Here is a 15,905-nt window from a genome sequence, read left to right on the forward strand (position 1 = left end):
GGGGTCTGTGTACCCCTGCAGAGTGGCATTTGGTGGCTCAAAGTTTTGTTTTGTTTTTTTTACCGCAGATCTGCCCTCTGAAAGGTATCAGGCCCTTCCCATGACCAGGAGAGAGAGAGCAGCACAGAGAGAAACTACGCTGTTTGCTCTACGAGGCTGCCCTGAGGCCTGAAGGAGGTTATAGTATGCTGACTAATGGAAAAACCCATTCATGAGGCAGGAGGAGAGATAAGATAGTGAGGGTAACCCACCCAGAGAGGGAAATCAGAGTCACTTTCTGAATCACCCGCTACACAGAAAGGGCAGGAAGGCAATATTAAATTTGGATATTATAAAACAGGAAACACAACTGGTACACAATAGAATGTTTAAATCACATTTTAACTGACAGGAAGCTGCGGAGAGTCGCAGTCATTGCCTGAACACCAGGCAGATTTGAAACTAGGAGCTGCTATCGTCACTTTTCATCAAACTAGAATTTCCATCCCCACCATATTCTGGAATGATCCAACGTCAGCGTATGTGTCAACATGTGTAAATGGATTTGCGTGCATCAGCACAGGAGACGGGGGCTGGCCGGACCGTTGGATGGGGCAATCAAAGTCCCCACTCGCACACAGCCTGGCAGGGTAGAAAGGGGGGTCTTGGATTGGAAAGAGCGGAAAACCCCCATCTTGTTTGAAGGACGGTACTAGTGTGAGTAACGCAAACGTTTCCCTAAACTTTCTCTACTTAAACATTCACGTGAATTCCAGGAACTCTGCATGGAGATATTGCCGCCCCGCTGGAACAGGCCTCAGCAATGGCCCCTTTCCCAGAATTGTGGTGGGTGGCCATAGTGACCTCTGTACAGGAAGCCATGCCCCTCAGTGCCTAGCCTATGTGGTCCATGGTGCTCATGAATCATGGGATTGGGAAGAGGAACACGGGGTTAATCCAGTCGTTCAAACAGGTTGGGACTGCTCCTGCAGGGTACGTTGGGCCCCTCCTCCCCCCTTTGGGTTTGTACCACTCCAGAAGAATCTGTGGCCTTGGAGAAGATCAAATAGAAACTGCTAATGGTCAGCCCTAGGCTGGGAAAGTGCAGGCAACACATTTGCTCTTGGGAAGGTTACCCAGTGAGTCCTGTGAGCAGGGTGCACAGTGCACTTGAGAGTTAAACAGAAATTCCTTTCTTTTCACCTCCTTTTGTTGACTTCTTTTTAATTGCGGTGAAATCCACATGACACAATTAACCACTCGAAAGCACACAGTTCAGTGGTATTTACTGTATTCGCGATGTTGTGCAAACACCGGCTCTCTCTAGTTTTAAAATTTTTTCATCACTCCATAAAACGCCCCGTCTCTATTAAGAGGTCACTCCCCATTCTCCTTTGGCCATCACCTGAGTAACCTCTAGTCTTCTGTCTCTCTGAATTTGCTTATTCCGCACATGTCATATAAATGGAGTCATACAACGTGTGACCTTTTGTCACTATCTTCTTTTACTTAGCATAATGTTTTCGAGGTTAATCCAAGTTGTTGCATGTTTCAGTACTTCGTTTCTTTTGATGGCTGAGTAATATCTCATTGTATGTACAGACCACAATTTGTTTATCCATTCGTCCACTGATGGACATCTAGGCTGTTTCAGTCATTTGGCTCTTAAAAATAAAGCTGCTACAAACACGTGTGTCTAAGTTTCTGTGTGGACATTATGTTTTCATTTCTCTTGGGTAGATACTTAAGGATGGAATCGCCAGGTCATATGGTAATTCTACGTTAAGCTTTTTGAGAAACAAACTGTTTTCCACAGTGGCTGTACCATTTTACATTCCCACCAGTATGAAGGTTCCAATTTCTCCACATCCTCACCAATACCTGTTATTATCTTTTTGATTACAGCCACTCTAGCGGGTATGAAGTAGTATATCACTGTGGTCTTGATTTGCATTTCCTTAATGACCAGTGATGTTGAACACCTTTTCATGTGCTTATTGGTCATTTGTGTATGTTCTTTGGAGAAATGTCTATTCGAGTCCTTCGCCCAATTTGTAATTGTGTTGTCTTTAAGAGTTTTTCATGTATTCAGGATATTAAACCCTTATCGGATATATGATTTGAAAATATTTTCTCCCATTTTGTAGGTTGTCTTTTTCACATTCTTGATAGTGCCCTTTGGTGGACAAAATTTTTTAAATTTTTATAAAGTCCAATTTATCTATTTTTAATTTATTTTAATTTTGTTGCTTATGCTTTTGGTGACAAATCTATGAATCCACTGCCAAATCCTATGTCATGAAGATTTATCCCTATGTTTTCTTCTAACAATTTTAGCCCTTATATTTAGGTTGTTGGTCTCTTTTGAGTTCATTTTCCTACATGGTGGTGTACTCCAATGGTTGATTTTCTTATGTTGAACCACCCTTGCATTCCTGGGGTAAATCCCGCTTGGTCATGGTGTATAATCCTCTCAGTGTGTCATTGGATTTGGCTTGCTGGTATTTTGCTGAGGATTTTTGTGTCTGTATTCATAAGGATACTGGTCTGTGGTTTTCTTGGGGTATCTTTGCTTGCTTTGGTATCAGGGTAATGTTGGCCTTATAGAATGTGTCAGGAAGTGTTCCTTCCTCTTCTATTGTTTGAAAGAGTTTGTATAGGATGAGTGTTAAAGCTTTAAATGTTTGGTAGAATTCACCAATGAGGCCTGGTTTTTTTTTTTTTCTTTTTTTTAAGTTGGGAGGTTTTTGATTACTGATTCAATCATCTCTTTACTTGTTCTAGATCTGTTCATGTTTTCTATTTCTTCTTGAGTCAGTTTTGGTAATTTCCATGTTTCGAGGAACTTTTCCATTTCATCAAGACTAATTTGTTGGCATACAACTGCTTATAGCATTCTCTTATAACCCTTTAAATTTTTGTAAGGTTGGTGGTAACATCCTTGCTTTCATTTCCAATTTTAGTTACGTCTGTTTTTGCTTAATGAGTCTAGCTAAAGATTTGCCAATTTTGTTGATCTTTTTAAAGAACCAACTATTGGTTTCATTGATTCTATTTTTTTTTTCTATTCTCTATTTCATTTAACTCTGCTCCAACCTTTATTATTTCTTTCCTTCTGTTGGCTTTAGGTGTAGTTTGTTCCTTTTTCTAGTTCCTCCAGGTGTAAAGTTAGGATGTTGATTTCAGAGATCCCTTTTTAATACAGGTGTTTAAAGCTATAAACTTAACTCTGACCACTGCTCTCACTGTATCCCAAAGGGTTGGTACGTTGGGGAGATTGGGATTGACATATACGCACTACTATATATAAAACAGATAACTACTAAGAACCTACTGTAAGGGAACTCTACTCAATACTCTGTAATGACCTACATGGGAACGGAATCCAGGAAACAGTGGATATGTATAACTAATTCACTTTTCTGGACAGCAGAAACTAACACAACATCGTAAATCCACTATACTCTGATAAAAATTAATAAAAAATAAAAAAAGCATATCACAAGAAATATATGCAGAAAAAAAAATTAAATGGTACACTGTATTTCCCTTTTCATTCATCCCAAAGCATTTTCTAATCTCCCTAGTGATTTCTTCTTTAGCCCATTGGTTAAGTGTGTTGTTCGATTTCCACATACTTGCAATATTATCAGTTTTTCTTCTGTTTTTGATTTCTAGCTTTATTCCATTTGGTCAAAGAAGATACTTTGTTTAATTCCAATCTTTAAAAATTTAGTGATAATTGTTTTATGGCCTAAAATATGATCTATCCTGCAGAATGTTCCACGTACACTTGAGAAGAATGTGTGTTCTGCTCTTGTTGGGTAGAATACTCTGTATATGTCTTTTAGGTCTAATTGGTTTATAGTGTTGTTCAAGTCTTCTATTTCTTACATATGTATTGTCTAAGTGCTTTATCCGTTATTTAAAGTGGGGTATAGAAGTCTCCACCTATTATTGTAGGACTGCCTGTTTCTCTTTTCAATTCTGTCAATGTTTCCTTCATATCTTACGGAGCTCTGTTGTTTGGTGTGTATATGTATATAATTGTTATAGCTTCTTGATGAACTGATCCTTTTATCAATTTTATTTGTCTCTGGGTCTAAATTGAGTCTCTTGTAAGCAGCATATAGTTAGATCATGTCTTTTTAAAATCCATTTTGCCAGTATCTGTCTTGTAATTGGTGAGTTTAACCCATTTACATGTAAAGTGATTACTGATAATGAAGAATTCTTTTCCTGCCATTGTGCTATTTGTTTTCTACATGTCATATCTCTTTTTTTCCTCAATTCCTCCAGTACAGCTTTCATTTGTGTTTGATGGACTATTTTCTAGTGTACCATGTTGATTCCCTCTTCATTTCCTTTTCTGTATCTTTTATTTTCTTAGTGGTTACCATGGCGATAGAGTTAACATCCTAAATTTATAACAATCTAGTTTGATCAACTTTTTCTTTTCCTTTTAAATAGACTATAATTTGAGAGCAGTTTTAGGTTCACAGCAAAGTTGAGCAGAAAGTACAGAGAACACCCATATACTGCCTGCCCCACCTCCTCTGCCTCAGACACACACAGCCTCTCCTACTATCAGCATCCCGCACCAGGGTGGTACATTGGTTGCAACTGATGAACCTACATTGATACCAAAGTCCAGAGTTTACATTAGGGTTCACTTTTTTTTTTTTGCGGTACGCAGGCCTCTCACTGTTGCGGCCTCTCCCGTTGCGGAGCACAGGCTCTGGACGCGCAGGCTCAGCGGCCATGGCTCACGGGCCCAGCCGCTCCGCGGCATGGGGGATCTTCCCGGACCGGGGCACGAACCCATGTCCCCTGCATCGGCAGGCGGACTCTCAGCCACTGCGTCACCAGGGAAGCCCTAGGGTTCACTCTTGATGCCGTAAATTCTATGGGTTTTGACAAATGTCTAATGAAATGTATCTACCATTATAGTATCATACAGAGTAGTTCCACTGTCCTAAAAATCCTCTGTGCTTCACATATTCATCCCTCCCCCCAACTCCTCCTGGTAACCACTGATCTTGATCACCCCTTTTTAACAATTATAATAGCCAATATTTATGGAATGCTTACTGCACAAAAAGGACCAGGCTGTACACTTTTCAACAGCCTTATGAATTTTCGATTTCACAGACTCTAGATCAAAGAAGTTATCAGTTACCCAAGGCCACCTAGCTACAAAGTGGCAGAGCCAGGATTCAGACTGTTTTTCAGGCTCCAGAGACAGCTCTCCATCATTCACTCTGCTGTCTTAATGAAGATGAAGATGATGGTGACAATGGTGGTGGCAGTAGTGGTGGAAATGGTAGTAATGATGGCATCTAACATTTATGGAAGTAGTGCTTACAGTGTGCCAGGCACCGTGCCAAGTGTCTTATCTATTCACTCTTCACACCTGCTCTGTGAAGTAGTTATTATATTTATTATTATTATTGCCATTTTATAGACGAGCAAACTGAGGCTCAGGTTAGATAGCAATCTCCCTCAAATGCATAGAACCTACTAAGTAGAGGCTAGTGACTGTGACTGAAGACTTCGTTTTGCCTATCCGCCATCTCTCTCTAGGGCTGAAGATGGCAAAAACATAGGACAAGGTCTTTCCCAGAAAATTGGTTGGCTTGGTCTTTGAAGTTCAAAATCCAGGGACTTAGACTTGACGTTCCTGGGCTCTTTCTTTTCCAAGGACGCATGAGGTCTGACAGCACTGCTCTCCCATGGGCAGGGCAGACTCTCCCCTTGGCTGTCCAGCCTTAGTTATTGTCTTTCTTGTCACAGGAGGACTGACCCCAGGCTTCTGGGTGCACAACTAGGGCTCAGAAATAGCCCCCTAATCGGCCTCGTCAGCTTTGAAGGAGGCCACTGCAGGAGGGGCCTAAGTAGGCCAACACTTTAACCCAGTTACGTGAGGGCGGCTGTAATCCGGGCTGATCATGTCTTGCTAAGCTCCCTCCGGGGGGTGGTGCGGGACGGGAATGTCCCAAAACTGCTTCCTGTGCCCAAGTATCCCTGGATCTCACTGCAGACACTGCTTTCCCTTCTGGAAGAGCCTGGCCTCAAGGCTACAAGGGCCGAGCTTAATTAGAGTGGCTGCCAGGACTTGAGGGAAGGTTGGTGGCAATTTCCAACCACAGTGAATGTGCATGGCTTAGGCTACCCTAGGTGCTGCTTTTCCCCGAAAGGCCCACCGCCTAACTCTTGTTCCACCTTGTTAGACGAGGTGAGGAAGTCATCGTCTCCCTCTGCGTGGGCCAGACAGCCACTTACGTCAACCCAGGGAGCTCAGGACAGGCTGCGCTCCCTTCCCCTGCCCCAGCCCTACCAGCTCATCTCTGGCAATGAGCAGCCCCGGGAGCTCCCCAGGGCAGCAGGCTAAGCCTTCTGGCCAGGCTCTGATTGGGAAATAAAGAAACCAGAGCTGCCGGGGGCAGCTGGCCTGGCTCGTGTGGCTCCCTCCCTGTCAGTTGGCACGGTGGGCTTCCCTGCGCAGGTGCACTCGGCTTCCTTTCTCTCACGTCCCACGGAACATCTGCCCCAAGAGACGGTCCAACAAAGGGGGCTCCCTCTGGTCAGGAAGCAGAACGCTTGCCTGGCCTGGGTGGATGCCGGCAGGGAAGAAAGAGAGGATGGAGTGTTAGAAGGAGACTACATGCTAAAAGTTTAGAAGTTTTTTCGAATGGCTGTTCTCTACTAGGAGGGTGACTCTCGTGGAGAAGAGGAAGAATCAAAGTTAACAATGACGGCCCTTCAGTGACTCTAAGACACCTCAGATTGGAAGATGTCTGTTATTTTATGTACTGCTGAAAAAGAAAAAAAATAAGTTGCCGATTCAATTGTCATGCCACTGACTGGTAAGGTGCCTCTCAAATTTGGAGATTTTTTTTAACACCTTCGTTGGAGTAGAATTGCTTTACAGTGGTGTGTTAGTTTCTGCTTTAGAACAAAGTGAATCAGCTATGCACATATCTCCTCCCTCTTGCGTCTCCCTCCCACCCTCGCTATCCAAATTTGGAGATATTAAAATCTTCTTTAAAAAGTGTCTTAGAGTCAATGAAATACAGAAAAATGCCTTAAATCTGAGGTTAGCACCTCTCTCACACACCTCAACCACACAGGGTACAGGAAGGCGCAGTGTGTGAGTGTAGTCAAAACCCCGACCAACTCCTGTGCTCGGAGAACAAGCCTAGTAACCACGCTCTCTGGAAATAGGACCCCCTTACGTTGGATAGGACCTCGCAGTTTATAAAGCCCTCTCACACCCGTTTATCTCACTGGATGTCTCCCACTGCCCCGGAGTTCAGAGAGGTCTGACTTCGTCAAGCACACCCGGGACCTAAGAGCGGACGGAGAGCCGGGACCACGGGCCCCGTCTGCTGAGTCCTACCGCAAGGCTTTTCCAACGACTACAGGACCACTATCTCAGAGAGGGTAGAGACAGACTAGTGAGGGTGGAATTAAGTGGCTTTTAAACCCTTTTCCCAATGAAACTATTTACAGAGCCTCAGTGTACAAAGTGGAATAAAATTGGAGTTGTTTTGGGTGAAGCAAGGGGAAAGGCTGGAACCTCACCCACTCTGCACCACCAGCCCTGCAGGTCCTCGAGTTGGCTGCCATCCAAGCCATCCCGTTGGAAACCCATGGAAACCCACGATGGCGACCCTACCAGCAACAAATCCCTCTGTACCTGCCGCCCTTGCACGGAAGGAGGCCCTTCCACCTCCCTCCTCACCCTAAGGAGACCTGGCTGATTTACAGCTCAGACACCTCCCCAGACTCCCTGAAGCTCTGAGGAACAATCTGGAGTAAGGGGCCTTCAACTCTCTTGGTAACATTCTTTTCTCAAAGCTGGACTTAGATACTATTCTTCATACCTTTGGGTATGTCTTAAAATTTTCATGAAAAAACGGCACTTGGTGTAGATGGGCACGTCAAAGAGATGACTTCCAACCTGGAAGCTTAAAGTCAAAACAAAATCAAGCAAGAAGTTTGCTTTGAATTATGAGCTGGGGTGAGGCCTGGGCACTGGGAGTCTTTGTAAAGCTCCTCAGGTGATTCTAATACGCAGGAAAATTTACAAGCCCCTGTATCAGCGGCATCCTGTCATCTCCAACGCTCTGGAAATCTGAGGGAGGCCCCTCCATTCTCAGAGGGAGAAAAACTGGAGAGCCCAGGGTCTTTCTAAAAATGTAAGGAGACTGGGGACTCTTGGCGACTAGGGAAGGAGCAGCTGAAGGGACAGTACAGCAGGCAGCACCTCTTACTGGTCCCTGGATGGAGAGGGAAGGGGGAGCGGAAAGGCGGCGGAGACCAGGGAGAACCAGCGGCTGGAGCAGTGCTACAGCTGGGGATGGGTCGTTGGAAAGGAGAAAACCGACGCGGCCCACGCTATTGGCTCTGTCGCCTATCAGAGCTTTGTTAAGGAAGCATCTACCCTCCTTGCTATGACCTGCTGTGTAGTGAGACTCCGAGGCCACCGGCGGGCTGCGATGCAGGCAGAGCCCCACTGAAGCTAGGAAGCCAGCTGTGGAGGGCAGAGCCCTTTGGGTCATCCATCAGCAAGAGGAGTAGCCTTCGCTACTGCCTTCCTGGGAGACGCTTCAGCCCCTCCGTCGCACAGCTCAGACACCCCAGATATGCAGTGTAGATGCTAGGCGAACGCTGACTGGGAGAGAGGCAGGTACAGGCGGTAACAGAGAGTCCTTGACTTTGGACTAGGCCGGCCTTCCTGGTTGCCAAGGTTAGTAAACCACGTGGCCTTTGAGTAAGCCACTGCATTTGTCAGCCTGACCTCTGTGGATCTCTGTCCCCCCACTGGCCTTGGCAAAGCGGGACAAGGGGAAAACTCACTGGGGGATCAGGTTGTAAGCATCAGCTCCTCCCTACGCCTCAGAGGGGTAGGTGACACATTCCATGGGCTGGTGGGGCTTTTGCCATGTGAACACCAACTCTGCCTGTGTGCCCCGGGGAGTGGAAGGGGGACCCTGGAGCGGACAAACAGCTACCAGGGATGCAGAAAAGCAGCTGGCTGCCTCACCCACACCCCACCCAGAGGTCTAGCGAAGGGGCAGGCGGAACAGATGCCGTCTCTGTTCTCTTTCCTCACAACACGCCTCCTCACCCTGGATCCCAGCTACCCAGGGTCCTGCAGAGAAGGAGGATGGAGGCCCACCGGCTGGAGCTCGAGGTGCCCGGGCCATCAAAGGCACGGGGCCCCATGCAGGAGAACTCAGGGGATGAGCGACAGCTTGTGTGGCCTCCCACCATTTTGCAGGACTCTGGGATAAGGGCACCGTTCACCAAACACCTTCCAACGGCCAGGTCCTGGGCCAGGGGCTAAAGGATGCATCAGACCCCTCTCTGCCCTCAAAGAGCTCAACGTCTACAGAGGGAGACAGCGCCCTGATGACTTCCTAGGAGGCAAATGGGGGCCCCGGAGTGAGCACCGGGGAGCCGAGTGGAGGGGTACCTAATGCATACTGGGGCCCAGGGAAGACTGCGTGCAGGAGCTGACACTTGAGCTGAGGCCTCCGGACAAGCAGGGAGAGCGGGGTAGCCGAGAAAACAGCGCGAAGAACGAGACAAAGAAGCGAGAAACGGCAGGGCATGAACAAGTGGAGCTCAATATGGCTGGGGCAAAGGGTCTGCTATGGATGGGTCTTTGTGGGACGTGAGGGTGAGGAGATGTTTACAAGCCCCCGCGGGAGTGAGGCAGTCAGGTCTCCACTGGAAACTACTGCCTGCAGTAGAGGGTACAGACTGGAGCAGAGACCTTCAGCAGGGGCAGTGCACGAGCCCAGGGGACGGGGGGCCTTGGCCTAGGTCACGGGTGTTTAGCTCTTTCTGAAATGGGAGACACACAGAAAGGCCACGGGACCAACTTGCCGCACGTCCTTCCGGCAGACTCTCACCCCAGGGCCAGCCTTTGCCTGGCCCCTTGTAGCCCCATCCCGTTTACTTGTAGGCCTTTCAGCCGTGCTCTGCTCTGCGGCTCACCAGGGTCAGGTTTGCTGGCCACGGAAGAAAAGATGGCCTTGACCCCCTGCCTCGGCAGTCGTGGGGCCCGCCCTCCTCTCTCTCGCCTTCCACCTCACTGCCCGGTTCTCCTCCCGTTCCCCTCAGGCCTGGGGGCCCTGGGCGAGGGTCTGCCCGGTCATGCCAGCACCCAGACAGGCAGCAGAGTCGAGGGGAGAGCGCTGAGCACTGAGGCTCTGAAGTCTCACCAAACTGGCTTCCCAGGCCAGCTCTTCCACTGACTAGATCTGAGCCTCAGCTCTCTCAGTTTCTGCCTGTTCCTGGCACACGGCTGTAGCTATAGCTTTACTGATGGAGAAGCTGGGGTCACAAGCCAACGAGTGACTTGCCCAAGCTGGTGGTTTTGTGGCCCAGGATGGCAGGGCCCAGCCTCTCCGATAGCCTGGGTGCCCAACTACTGGCCAATGAGGAAATCCACCTGCACTGGGGACCGCTATGCCTAGCTGTGTCCCTTCTAGAAGCGGCAAAAGTCTGAGTAGGGCCTCTGTCTGGCGTAAAGGCGGGCTGGGCTGATCACAGTCACCACGGGCTGCTCAGTGGGGAGCCCTGGACAGCCGGGTCTGACTGTTCCCCAGAGGCAGGGTTACCTCCACATGGGACGGTCTGACCTGTGTCAGCCTCACACCTCTGCTGAACAGAGCCCGCCCTCAGGAAACCTGGGATGAGGGAGCCTGATCACGTCTGGGTTTAGAGCTGCCACCCCTAGCTCAGTCCTCCAGCCCGGCCCAGCGCACGTGGGGCCCCGCGAGCCCAGCAGATGCCCCCAGCAGACAAGCCCTGCTAAGAGCACAAGGCCTGCTCGGTCCCTGGCAGCACTAGTGGAAGCAGGCAGCAGCGTGGGGGGATTCGAGGCCGCACGTCCGGCCACGCGACTCCCAGGGCAGAGCTGTGCTGAGTGCGCCAGCTGCCCCTTGGTGGTCCTCCACGGCCTGGACGACCATCGGCCCCTTTTGTCTACTTTTCAAAGCAGAAGCCCTACTGAGAGGGTTCTGAGAAGCAAGGCCAAGACTCCTGGGTTCTCATAAACCTTTTAATAGCAGTAAATGAAGGAAACATTTAACAGTGAGTCCCATGGTGAGGGTTCCTTTTCATTCAAGGATCTTCAGCAACAGAAACACCTCAGACTAAAATTCAGAGTGCTAAGTACACAAATTAATGACCATTTATTTCCAAAGGTGACTGCAGAAACCACTGTGGTACAATCAAAAGGTTTTACAAAACAGAGAAAACATTACAAAATGCCCCAAGAGGCAAGCAAACTGGTAGGGGCACAGAGCACCCGAGAACCAGCTTGGCAAAAATACTCATTCTGCAGCTGTTTAGGGGGATCACAAAGACCGGTTCTAAAGGGAGCCGCTGCGGGGGCAGGGGCCAGGGAGGGGTGTGCCCAGCGCATAGCAATCCCACCCTGGGAATGAGGAAGGACTGGGGTCGGGGCGACGACAGAGGCACTGCCAATTTCCCGGCAGAAAGAATTACAAGTCGGACTGTCTCATTCTCTCTATCACAGTAACACCAATAGAGATGAAGAATTCCTCCAAATACAATACGACACTGACACTGAAAGAAAGCACGTTTCCAAAACAACAGCTCAGCTTGAAATGACTTTTCTTGTTGTGTTTGTTTCGTGCCACGAGTAGCAAACCAGTGTACAAAAATGTCACAAGAGCAGCGACTAGGCTTTCCTGAGCACAAGTGGCTCACTCTATATACAGAAGAGGAAGGTTCGCTCCCTCTCATGGACCCTACCCACCCCCACCCCCCAGAGGGCGGGGCAGGGTGTGCAGTGAGGACGCCCCTTCCCGGTAGTCCAAGGAGCATGGGAGGGCCTGCAGGACAGACGTCCTCCCTTATGCCTGGCTCCCGATTTACCAAAACCAGCACCGGTGTCTTGTCTTGTAGGGGCCACACTGGCCCTTCTTCTCCCCTCGCCCGCCTCCCCATCTCCCCTTCAGATGACTCGGGATCAACACGTACACATCCATGGAAGTCTTTTTTTGGCCAAGGGAGGGGGAGGAAGGGTCTTCTGCCAGCCTCCCCCTAACACCAGCACGCAGAGATGTGCTGACAACCTGCTCTCCGTGGGCAGCTGTGCCCGCTCCGCTAAACACTGGGCCCCGACGCCCCACACACCCTGGCCACGCTGCAAGCAGCTTCCGTGAATGCTGAGAAGTCCCAGGAGGAAGAGAGAAGGTTGACTTCGGGGGACAGAAGCTGTGGCTTCCTCACAAGCTGACAGAGGAACACATCACTGGGCCTCCGGGAAGAAGATAGGCCAGATCATCTTTGGTGTACAGAAGCAAATACCACGGAACACTTTGCTGGCCAATGGCACATAGAAACTTGGCCAGGATGGCTGGGGAAGCCCCTTGGCACTGACAGGAAAGCACAGGGGACGTGCCGGGCAGCCCGGGCCCACTGCTGCAGGGGCCACCCTCCAAGGCAGGCCGCCGAGGGTCTGGCCAGGTAACCTCTCCGCATGGGCCTGGCCCAAGGAAAGAGTCAGGTAGAGACCAATTCAGACGCCCGCTGCTGCCCAACACCTCCAACGCAGGCCATGACTCCCTGTGCAACCTGGGACGGGACTTGCTCTCTGTTCCTTCCCCCTACATGTTTCTGAGCCAACCAGAAGCCCTGCATCTCCCCTTCTCATCCCCCTCCCCCGGACAGGTGCACCTGCCTCTGGCCTGGCCAAGCCAGGCACATAGCTTCCACTTTCTTCTTTCCCTCTAAGCAGCAGAAAGGTGCCAGCCAGCGTGGCGAACTTTTAGAGGCACGCCAGTGCAAGGTAAGCTCGAGCTGACTGGCACCCCGCACCAGGCCATGGAGACAGGGAGGAAGAGAGCCCCTTTCCTTTTGCAAAGAGGCCAAGGGGCACTGAGGTCTTGCCTCTTCCGGAGGGCAACCCAGGGCTGAGAGGCACTAAGAAAAATTCGGCCAAACCCTCAAAGATGGCAGAAAATGAAGGTCACGCGTCTTGAGGAGCTCACGGGGAGCCAGAGCATTCGGTGTTCCCCCTTCCTGCAACCCCACACCCTGGGGATTGATGACCTCACTGCCAGCGTACCTCTGCAAAGGGATGGGCCCCGCCGTGGTTGCTTCCCTGGGCCTCGCCTTGCTAGGAGAGACTTCTCCATCCTGCTGCCTCCTGTAGGTCCACTTGCTAAAATCATGACCACTGAGTCACTGAAACTCAATCTAGGTCTGATACAGTAACACCTGAAATATTGAATGGGCCCAGGGCGACTGGGTGGCCTAGAGTGGGAGAGGGAGGGGGGCTCATCAGAGGAGGTCACAGAAATATCTTTTCTGTTATTAAGTAATCTATTCTTAGTAAGAGCCAACAAGGAGCCAGCAAATGGCACCACCTCCTTCTTGAGGTCCATGTATGACTGAGGCTGCCTTGCAACAAAAGGTCTCCCTTTCAGAGCACTTGAACCTCCACCCACGGGGACCTGATTTTTTGGTACCTCCCTTTCAACCCAGACGTGGGCTTTCGGGCTGGGGAGCATGTGATGCCCCCGCCCCCCATGCTAAACAATTCGTCTCTGAGTCTGGCCGCAGTGACGACACCTGGCCCTAGGGAAACAGCACTGCAGGATCTGTATCTTCCCAGACCTAGGATGCCGATACGTGCTGTAAAACCACAAGACGGATCGACAGGTGTCCCTCCAGAGACAGGCCCTAATTCAAGGATTCTCCGAACTCAAACATCCAAAAGCAAATGGACAGACGAATACACAAAACTCCAAGAGCCAGAAAACCCAACTCTAGCTCATCCTTCCCTGAAGCTGCCTTTAAAAAAGAGAGAGAGAACATTTAAGGGGCACTCAAAATTAAAATGTCATCTATTATCAACATTAAACTAAAAGCAAAGCATATGATTCAAATCACAGTTTTCTCAAGTTACCACGGCTTTTGACTAATTTCTATGCTCACTTCTGATTGGGATATGGGTCAGTTCTCAGCTCTCAAGCAGAATTTACCCAAGGTCCTGCCTAACGTTAGCTGTGGACATTTCAACCTTGTGCACTTTGGATTTGCCATTGCAATAGTGGAATCTAGCCCCTGGGCTGGGTAGCGCCCCACACCTCCCACCTCTGGCAGCATCCTGGAGGGAGTGGCTGGTTGGCTGCTTGCTTTGAGTCATGGGACACCAGTGGGAAGAGTCTGGCCAGCTCTCTTTTGGCCATGAGCTGGGAAATCCCTTGGCTCTCGGCTTGCCGCTGGTATAGAAACAAGGCCTCAGTCCCCTTATGGTGAGGGCTGTGCTGGAGACAAAAGGGGACCCCAGCATAAGCCTGGAGGTCCCTGGCAGTGGAGAAACGAAACACAGCCCAATCTCATCGCTTCGATGCCAAAAGAACTACTGCTTGTTGTTCCCTTTCTCCTCAACCAGATGTTGTTAAAGCAGCAACTAGCAGAGTGAAAGCCACTGACTACTGTCTCGCCATTTAAGGCCACGAGGAGCAGGGAGAGAGCGGCAAAGGGAAGGAGGAAACGTGCGGCCCTCTGCACTACAGCCCATACTCCAGCACTACCGCCCAGGCTCCAGGACTACCGCCCAGGCTCCAGCACTACAGCCCAGGCTCCAGCACTACAGCCCAGGCTCCAGCACTACCGCCCAGACTCCAGGACTACCGCCCAGGCTCCAGCACTACCGCCGAGGCTCCAGCACTACAGCCCATGCTCCAGCACTACAGCCCAGGCTCCAGCACTACCGCCCAGGCTCCAGCACTACAGCCCATGCTCCAGCACTACAGCCCAGGCTCCAGCACTACCGCCCAGGCTCCAGCACTACAGCCCATGCTCCAGCACTACAGCCCTGGCTCCAGGACTACAGCCCAGGCTCCAGCACTACCACCCAGGCTCCAGGACTACAGCCCAGGCTCCAGCACTACAGCCCAGGCTCCAGGACTACAGCCCAGGCTCCAGCACTACAGCCCAGGCTCCAGCACTACAGCCCAGGCTCCAGGAGCCGTCCTGGGGGAAGAGCCGGGGAAGGAAGAGTGGTGGAAGAAAGGGACAGAGAGGAAGGAAAAAGAAACACACCAAACGTCCTCCTGCCCTCTCCCATGATGTCATCAAGAGCTGGGTGTCCTCCAAGTGGAGTCAGGACTTGTTTCCTCAGGGGCAGAAGAAAAAAAAAACCCCAAAACAAAACAAAACAAAAAAACACAAGCACCTTCAGTCTATTTTCTTGGCTGGAAGCCGGAGCAAATCCAGCAGATATTTACACAAGGGCCCAGCCATGTATGAGAACAGGATGACCAGCTTCCCGTGGGTCATGGTCATGAGAGTCTGGTGTCCCGAGGCCCAGATGCGATACCAGGGGCCGTAGAATGGGTCTGAGATGGCCGGACACAGCATGTTGTTCAAATTCACTTCGGTGACCTGCAGGGACAAGGGAGGTAGAGTGAGCGTTCACCATCCTTAGGCTTTCTCTGGCTTCTGCCAGTTCAGCCGTGTCTACCTAATGGGGACTAGACAAGGAGGGATTGACAAATCCCCACCTGTTCATAGTGGGATCTTTCTCCCCTAGGTTTTCTGAGTGGGTCAAGGCTAGAGCCCTTTGGAGGTGACGGGGGAGGCCGTCCAGTGGAAAAGCTGGTCGGTTTTGCTCAGTCTTGCCTTCCAGTTGGGCCCAGTGCCCGTTGCCATTCCTAAGCATTTACTAGGTGCCTAGACCCGGAGGGGTGTCATGGGATAAAGGCAGTCCGCGGCACGGCCCCTGCCTGCATCAAGGTGGGGTGATCGGTCTACCACGTGTGACCTCAAAGCAGACAGACGGTGCTCACCAGCTCTTGCCCACCACGGGATCTGAGGGGTGTACAGGACGGGGGCTGAGTTCTCAGAGAAGATTTCACGAGGGCAGTGAC

At 50.2% G+C, this 15,905-nt stretch overlaps 2 protein-coding genes across 11 annotated transcripts in view; one reads left to right on the forward strand and one right to left on the reverse strand.

Moving 5' to 3' along the window:
* The window catches only part of AMMECR1 (AMMECR nuclear protein 1), a 112,826-nt gene extending 111,104 nt beyond the window's left edge, over window positions 1-1,722 (forward strand). Inside the window, exon 7 of the transcript XR_003003670.1 lies at window positions 69-1,722. The gene's annotated coding sequence lies outside the window, so the exon portion shown is untranslated. The remainder of the gene's footprint in view (window positions 1-68) is intronic.
* Window positions 1-15,905, reverse strand: part of TMEM164 (transmembrane protein 164) — a 169,582-nt gene that overhangs the window by 6,416 nt on the left and 147,261 nt on the right. For 7 of the 10 annotated variants that reach the window (XM_024748519.1, XM_024748506.1, XM_024748530.1 and 4 more), the window contains one exon: window positions 11,039-15,420. In XM_024748519.1, coding sequence (XP_024604287.1) covers window positions 15,260-15,420 — 161 coding nt within the window. In that variant the 3' untranslated portion in view covers window positions 11,039-15,259. Of the gene's footprint in view, window positions 1-11,038; window positions 15,421-15,905 lie in introns of those variants that run through there. The other 3 variants (XR_003003664.1, XR_003003663.1, XR_003003662.1) reach the window with 1 other exon arrangement.

This window comes from Neophocaena asiaeorientalis, unplaced genomic scaffold, assembly GCF_003031525.2.
Source record: "Neophocaena asiaeorientalis asiaeorientalis breed wild unplaced genomic scaffold, Neophocaena_asiaeorientalis_V1.1 scaffold41, whole genome shotgun sequence".
Lineage (NCBI taxonomy): Eukaryota > Metazoa > Chordata > Mammalia > Artiodactyla > Phocoenidae > Neophocaena > Neophocaena asiaeorientalis.